The sequence below is a fragment of the Carassius auratus genome, unplaced genomic scaffold (genome assembly GCF_003368295.1).
Source record: "Carassius auratus strain Wakin unplaced genomic scaffold, ASM336829v1 scaf_tig00003633, whole genome shotgun sequence".
In the NCBI taxonomy this organism is placed as follows: domain Eukaryota; kingdom Metazoa; phylum Chordata; class Actinopteri; order Cypriniformes; family Cyprinidae; genus Carassius; species Carassius auratus.
In genome coordinates this window covers 707764-715738 of record NW_020523535.1, presented here as the reverse complement: position 1 = coordinate 715738, position 7975 = coordinate 707764, and the positions used below count along the sequence as shown (strand labels likewise).

Here is a 7975-nt window from a genome sequence, read left to right as displayed (position 1 = left end):
AGTTCTGATGCGACTGGAAGCTTGTTTCTGACACGGAATAAAAAGATGACTTTTATTTCACAGAGTTCACCTTTTTTCTCTTTTTCTTGCAATTGTGACTTACAATTCAAACTTTTCTTATCAGAACAGCACGAAAAAGTCAGAATTAAGATAAGATAAAAAAGTGGCATTTGTTTGACACAAGGACAACACAAACATCATCCACTTAGGCTAGTTTCCAAATACTTGAAATCTCTTTATCTTGCTCGAGCTGTCTATCACTCTTACTAACCCTGTTTTAGCCTCTTCTGTCCTGTTCTTTTCTAGTAACCCTTAGCTGGCAGTTTGGTGCTGTGTGTTGCTCTTGTGTGCGGTTCCGGCTGCTCTGTGTGTGTGTGTGTGTGTGTGTGTGTGTGTGTGTGTGTGTGTACTGTTGGTGTCAGCATTCTACACTGTCAAATCGACCTCCCCTCACTGGTCTACACCGGGTTTAGGTTCACAAAAGATGGGATCACAGCTCCACAAACCACCAACATGGAGTGGATTACGGATGGGACGCACACACACTCCGGGCTCCCTGACATCTCTAAGGCAGTTCTGACCTTGATCTAGTCCGAGAAGTTGAACTTTCACTCTGACCTGCAGGATGGCTGCCCCAGAAGTGTGTTGAGATGAATGTTGAGAGGCTGCAGATGTATGCAACCTCTGTTTCAGCATTGTTTACACATTTTCTTCACAACTGATCATTGACCTTGGGTAACACTCAAAAAAACTCAAGAACACGTCCAGGTCAAATTTCAACACAGATCAAAAAAAAAAAAAAAAGAGAAATAGTTATTTTTTTATTTTTATTTTTTTATTTTTTACAGAGAAATACAAACATCTTACACAATCTAATGACACTAAATTAAGTGTTAAAGTATTCATGCATTATAGTAGTATTATCATGGTGGCCGTCAATAACTGACATACAGAAATATAAAACAATAGATGAAAACCTAAAAAAAAAACAAATGAAACTAATCGACAGACAAAAGTAAGTTGAAATACTAAAATTACTCAAACTGTAATAAAAAAAAAAGATATATAGAAATATCTCAAATATGACAGCTAATAAAGAAGCTTTGGATGTGACTAATCGTGATTAATCGATTTGACAACACTATAAATAATACTATAATAACTAGATATGCGGCAGTCCTGTGGGAGAAAATGCCTCGTTGATGCTAGAGGTCAGAGGAGAATGGGCGACTGATTCAAGCTGATAGAAGAGCAACTTTGACTGAAATAACCAATCGTTACAACCGAGGTATGCAGCAAAGCATTTGTGAAGCCACAACACGCACAACCTTGAGGCGGATGTGCTACAACAGCAGAAGACCCCAACGTGTACTACACATCTCCACTACAAATAGGAAAAAGAGGCTACAATTTGCATGAGCTCACCAAAATTGGACAATTGAAGACTGGAAAAATGTTGCCTGGTCTGATGAGTCTGGATTTCTGTTGAGACATTCAGATGGTAGAATCAGAATTTGGTGTGAACAGAATGAGAACATGGATCCATCATGCCTTGTTACCACTGTGCAGACTGCTGGTGGTGGTGGTTTAATGATGTGGGAGATGTTTTCTTGGCACACTTTAGGGCCCTTAGTGCCAATTGGGCATCGTTTAAATGCCACAGCCTACCTGAGCATTGTTTCTGACAATGTCCATCCCTTTATGACCACCATGTGCCCATCCTCTGATGGCTACTTCCAGCAGGATAATGCACCATGTCACAAAGCTCAAATCATTTCAAATTGGTTTAACACATTGGTTTCACATTAATCACCAGTAGGGCAATGCAAACGTTTTGGCTGAACGCCTTCTTCAGTGTGTTTTTTAGTGTGTCATGGTTTTAATTTAATATATTGTCGCGCCAAAATAAAATATTAAGTGTTAAAAGAGCGCAGTGCAAATGGTGTTACTAGAGATAATTCACATTTGAATGAAGCTCTATCAGCCTTTATTTGATCTGATGAATCAGACTGAATTGAACTAAAGGCCAACAGAAGGTCCTGATTACATGTTTAGCTCATTTGAAACAGGCCACTTCAAAGAGCCGTCTAGCATCATAATAGGTGTCATGGCAACTGAATCAGGCTGTCGCCATGGCGATGGTCACAGTACTTCACAAGCAGGATGATGAAAGGAAAGAAACGGTGGATAATACATGTGCGCACCTAGTGTTTGCATTGGTTTATAATAGAAAGTTGTTGGCATTGAAACCCAACAGTGGCAGAAAACGATAAACCAAAAAACCCCAGTGTGTGCATCTAGAGACTGCTGCCAAGGGTTGTTGTTGTTATAGTGAATTAAAGCTTGACATGTCCAATGTTTGTGATCATGCTGTGCTGAGGTTTGCCAGCGCGTGAGCAGTGCTAAGAGTGTAGCGGGACGGAGGGAGGCGGTGAGCCCTTTGTGCCGGGCCTCCTGTAGTCTCCTCCACTGGAATTAATTAGGCTCTTTCTGACAGAAGACACCCTTCAGTCCAGCCCATGTCCTCAAACACACACCAACATCAGCACAGACAGACGGACTGTAAAACATCACACCTGGAATGGCTATAAAAGAGGTAAGGACTAATATGACAGACACTGAATGGCAAGGAGATTCAATATCATTTGCGTCCCATTTGATGTGGATCCAGTGCGAATGCTCCGGTTTTAGGGCAAACTTATGATGAAATGCCAGATAAAAAGTTTTTTACATTAAATATATACAAATTCTCACGTTGGTATTGTGATCTTAATATCTTTAATTGTTTAGCTACTCTAAATCTATTAAAACATATTTTAACAGTATGCCATTTCTAACAGTTATGGGAGAAGTTTATTTCAAAATAATTTGCATCAATATATTGTCATTGTATGTTAAATTGACTTCAATTTTAACTAAAGAATTGTAGGTTTTGTCCTATGGCCATTTTGAAAATGAACATTCATATCATCAGTAAACCGCATATAGGTGTTTGTGTATAATGCATGTAAATGAGCATAAATTACTTGCTGGTTTTGAAAATGTTTAATGGTGCTTAAAGCAGTGAATTGATCCCAGGCTCTGTCTCTTCTGTCGACTCGCACCAGGAGCTGAGGAGCCGTCAGTTCTGGCAGGGGATTCTGGCAGAAACTCTTGGTTCTCTGATCTTTGTATCTGCTGTGTTGGGCTCTTTAGTGCCGGGGCCGGACGGGGCCTCCCCGGGGCCCATTTACCCCGCACTGGCTGCTGGTATGGCGACTGTGGTTCTGGGATATTGCTTTGGTGAAATCAGTGGGGCTCAGGTAAACAAATGTGATTTAGTTATTTCTTTGTTCTTCTGACTCAACATAGTGTTCACAATCAAGCTCATGGGTTTAATTCCCAGGAAACACAAAAATGCATAATGATACCTTGAATGCGCAGTTTGTCGCTTTGGATAAAAGCATCTGCTAAATAAATGCAAGGAATTGTTTAAAGAATGAATGAAAGTCTTAGAGGATGCATGTGGGATGGTTAGTTGAAGGCGTAAGGAAGTGTTCTGCTGTTGTCAGGTGAATCCTGCGGTGACTGTGGCCCTGTTGGCCATGCGTAAGGTGGATGTGTTGAGGGCTGTGGTGTATCTGCTCGCCCAGTGTTTGGGTGGGATCCTCGCGGCTGGCCTCATGTACCTCTCTCTGCCCCTGAAGACCACGGCACAGAACTTCATCAACAAGGTTCAGAGGTTTTCACCACATGGGACATGTTCGGATCAACATACTCATATTTTGTCCTGGAACTACATACATATACACTTGTCAGATTTTAGGGTCAGGCTTTTTTCAGCCTGGAATTTCCCACTGATTTTAAGGCTATTAACCCTTCATATTTCATACACACATTTCTAAGGCCTCTAAATGAGCAAACCCGCTGCACACAATCTGCATCCCTTCGGTTGCACTTTATTTTGACAGTCTGATTTAGACAGTCTGCTAACTATAAGTAACTAGTACATGTCAACTAGCAGTCATTAGAGTATTAGTAGACAGTCTGCTTAATATCTGCTAATACTTAATTTTGGCAGTCCCCCAACAGACATTCTGCTTATTATAAGTAACTTTGAAAGTGCATTTATTCTGCTAACCCTAACCCTAACCCTAACCCTAACCTATCAGTCTACTATGCCCTAATGAGAGTTAGTTGATATGTAGTTGGAAAAATCTTACAGTTAGTAGAATGTCTAAAGTGGACTATCAAAATAAAGTGAAACCATACCTTGTGTCATCGGATTGATCGTTTATGCATTTTTTTTTATCAAGTAAAAGGCCTTTTATTATAGTTTTTAAAAATGTCTCCCTTCAGGGATTCTCTGAAATCTGACTCTAAAGTAAACATATCTTGAGGAACACTTTTTATCAAGAGGAACACTTACTGGACTGAAGCAACATATATATAATTTGAGTGTAAAATATGATATTTTAAATCAAATATGATATATCAGGTTTTAGGGATGTTTATTGTTCATCTAAATATTATCTTAATATGACATTATTCAGAGATGGAGTGACAACTGATATTTACATTTATTTTCTGTAAGAAGTCTGTAAGATCTCACTGATTTACATCGCAAGCTGCTAGAATTTCATTTGACTTTTTGGCCATTAAAATATCAGCATCTGCATCAAACTGAATAATTTAATTCATTTTGGACCTCTGAATAAAATAAAGTAGTTTTTTCCCCCTCAAATATGAGCTCCATATTCTATATCATACTATATGAGCAATAAAAGCCTTATATATCAAATAAAGTACAAAACATAAAATGCATATTTCAACTTAAAAAAATCCACTCAATGTTATCGATCCATCGTAAATTGCTTCTCTGAAGGTCCCAGTGGATATGAACGCAGGTCAAGCTCTCGGGATGGAGATGCTTGCCACGTTTCTCCTGGGTTTCACCGTATTTTCAGTGGAAGATCAACGCAGGAGAGAAGTAAATGAACCAGGGAATCTGGCCATTGGATTTGCTGTGACCACTGCCATCTTCATCGCTGTGAGTGTGTGCAAACGTGAGAGAGCTCTGGATGTGGACTGTAAACGTGTTTTGATTGACTTTGATTGTTTTGACAATTTAAGTTTTGATGTTTTGTGGACACTGCTTTATTATCATTTAACTATTACTATTATTTTTGCATAATACACTCCATCAAATTTGTAAGGCAGCTTCAGCTGCAATCTGCATTCATGTAACTAGCAAATGTTTATATGTAAAGAGAAAAAGATTTTCTTTTACATTAGAAATTAAAATTTTCTGTATTCAACCATGCATTAAATTGATAAGTCATCTACAAAGTTAAACATTTTTTTTATGAACTTTGAAAAACAATGAAAAACAATTTATCTTGGTTTCTACAGTAATATTAAGCAGCACGACCAGCATATTGCCAGTGCTTTACAGTCGAGTGAAAGGAAAACTGAATGTAGTGTCCCTTTGACAGCAATTTTTTTATTAGATTCATTTTTTTTTTATACAAATAATGATCCCTTTATTCTGTTCTTTATCACCATTTATTATTGCAAATACAAATAATAATAGCAACACTAAATGAAACCTATGTGTGTGTGGATTTAGGGGAGGTTTTCTGGAGCCAGCCTGAACCCTGCTCGCTCTCTTGGTCCCGCTATAATACTTGGATATTGGGAACATCACTGGGTAAGCAAAGCTAAACTATATTTAAAGGGTTAGCTCACCCAAAAAACTAGTAAACAAGCATTGTTTTGACGAGACTCAACAGTGCGATGCTGACCTCGTACGTCATGAGGCCTCAGGGTTGAGTAAAACGCAGCCTAAATTTCATTTTTGGGTTATGTAACCATTTAAGGAGCTCTTTTGACAAATTTGATTCACAATTAGATTTTTCTATGTAGCTAATTAGTACTTTTATATGGACTCTTTTCACAGACTTGCATTTTTTACATTTATTTTATATACATTTATGAAAAGTACTTTGTGAGAAATTACACCAGCATTAAATTACAAAAACAAACAAACAAACAAACAAACAAACAATGGAGTTTCTAATAAAGCTAATTTTCTCCTGCATCCTATCTTCATGTAATCCAGAGTAGCAGCACAGCAGAAAGTTTTGTTTTAGATGCGGTAATGTAGACGTGAATGAACATTTAATTCATTCATTATATTAAAAACAAACAAGCAAGCCCAGCCCAGATTTAAAAAGTAACCCATATGTAATATAACATTATTTTCCATAAAAAGTAACTAAGTAATGTTATTAGTTACTTTTTTTTAGGGGGTAATGCAATATTTTAATGCATTACTTTTAAAAGTAAGTTTGCCCAATATTGTTTGTTATGGTCTCCAATGTATTTCGATTGGAGTTTACCCTATGGTTTACTTCTGCTGTTCAAACTAGAAATCTGAAGAGTTCATAGCATTGCTAGCACACAGGTAAAGAGATGAATATCAATGTAAAAGGCTTTTTTTTCTTCAGTTTTTAAAATGCTATGTATCCATGCTTTCTGTTGTTTTCAGGTCTACTGGATCGGTCCAATCCTAGGTGCAGTGCTGGCTGGAGTGTGTCACGAGTTCATTTTTGCCCCCAGTGCGTCCAGGCAGAAGCTGGTGGCTTGTTTGACCTGTAAGGACATTGAGATTGTGGAGATGGCCAGCGTGTCTCGATCATCCCTGTCCACTGTCACACAGAGCGCCATGAGAAACAAACAAAGCAACAAACTGGAGCACAGCTAAGATCACATTCAGCAGCCTTTTACAGTACACTTACAGTCACAAACAACCAATCAATGGCTCTTATTCATGAAACAGCTGATCTTGTGTAGGTTCTTCATAACCATTCTTACATGGATTGCACAAGTACAGATATTAGATGTTGTTGGTTTTTTTTTTTTGAAGATGAACAGACTGTTGAATAATTAGACAGAATATTAAAAATAGAAAATAATGTTTTATTTTTTTTTTAAGTATAGTTTTGAAACCTTGGAAATTTGCATTTCAAATATGATACAGTGTGCTTTAGAGGATCAACCAGCACATTGTCATCTAATATTCCATAAATGTCTATAATAATGTTTTCATATTAGAATGTTCTCTTGTGGATCAGAAGTGCTGCTTAGTGCTGTATTAATCTGTTTATGTAATGAATACTGTTTGTACAAAACCCACATCTTGCACAAGGGTAGTTCTAAAAGTGCCAAACATAAATGCTTATGTGTCTTCAGCTTGCTATCATGGTTCAATAATACTACATACTTTTCCCTAAATCCTATGTTAACCAAATAACTGCAGAATTTCAGTGTGAATTTCATTTTATGGCAAAAGTTGAAAGTGTTTAACAGAATTTGAAGTGTTATGTATGTTATTGTGTTTATTGATAGTGTTATTACATCTTTTGTTGAATTATTTCATTGGAGCAACTTTCAGATTTATGAATAATGGGATTATTAAACTCTTCCTAAACTCGTCATATCAAACTGTAATATTTTGTAAATGATTTCAGACAGGAGTATAAGCACAACCGCCCATATCCAGTAACCTCTGGTTTTTATTTCCTTACATGACACAGAAATGTTTTCTCATGTTTAGAATGCTGTGCTACAAATGATTCTGATCCACATTTCTACTTGTATAACTGTAGCAGAATGTAATAAACTCTAATATTACACAGTTTTGCTCCCGTGTTCTTATAGAAAGCATGTTGAACATGCTAATACACAATGTTCAGTGGCAGTATTCTCGTATCATCTCTTTTATGCATATAAATATACAAACGCACATTCAAGTTCACAAATGCACACAGACAGTGTGTTGTGTTTAGTGTTCATGCTAGATATATTCATGCATAAATCATACATAGCAGCTATTAATAACACACACATGCACTTAAACAATAAAGAACATCCACACAGTGCCAGCAAGCATTTTGTTTTGTTCAGCGTGCATGTGTGTGTGTGTGAGTGAGGG

The 7975-nt window shown here is 37.3% G+C and overlaps 1 protein-coding gene across 1 annotated transcript; it reads left to right on the top strand.

The window, feature by feature from the left end:
* Nucleotides 1–2268: 2268 nt before the first annotated feature.
* LOC113070254 (aquaporin-4) lies at nt 2269–7646 on the top strand. Its single transcript, XM_026243476.1, has 6 exons — nt 2269–2596; nt 3108–3302; nt 3552–3713; nt 4865–5029; nt 5609–5689; nt 6530–7646. Exons 1-6 carry the CDS (start codon nt 2582–2584, stop codon nt 6743–6745), a joined length of 834 nt encoding a protein of 277 aa, XP_026099261.1. The 5' UTR covers nt 2269–2581; the 3' UTR covers nt 6746–7646.
* The last annotated feature ends 329 nt before the right edge of the window (nt 7647–7975 follow it).

What these genes read in the sequence shown, in the direction of transcription:
- LOC113070254 (XM_026243476.1), top strand. An exon ending in CACAGAACTTCATCAACAAG is followed by an intron (nt 3,714 to 4,864) that starts GTTCAGAGGTTT and finishes GCTTCTCTGAAG; the next exon opens with GTCCCAGTGGATATGAACGC. An exon ending in CCACTGCCATCTTCATCGCT is followed by an intron (nt 5,030 to 5,608) that starts GTGAGTGTGTGC and finishes GTGTGGATTTAG; the next exon opens with GGGAGGTTTTCTGGAGCCAG.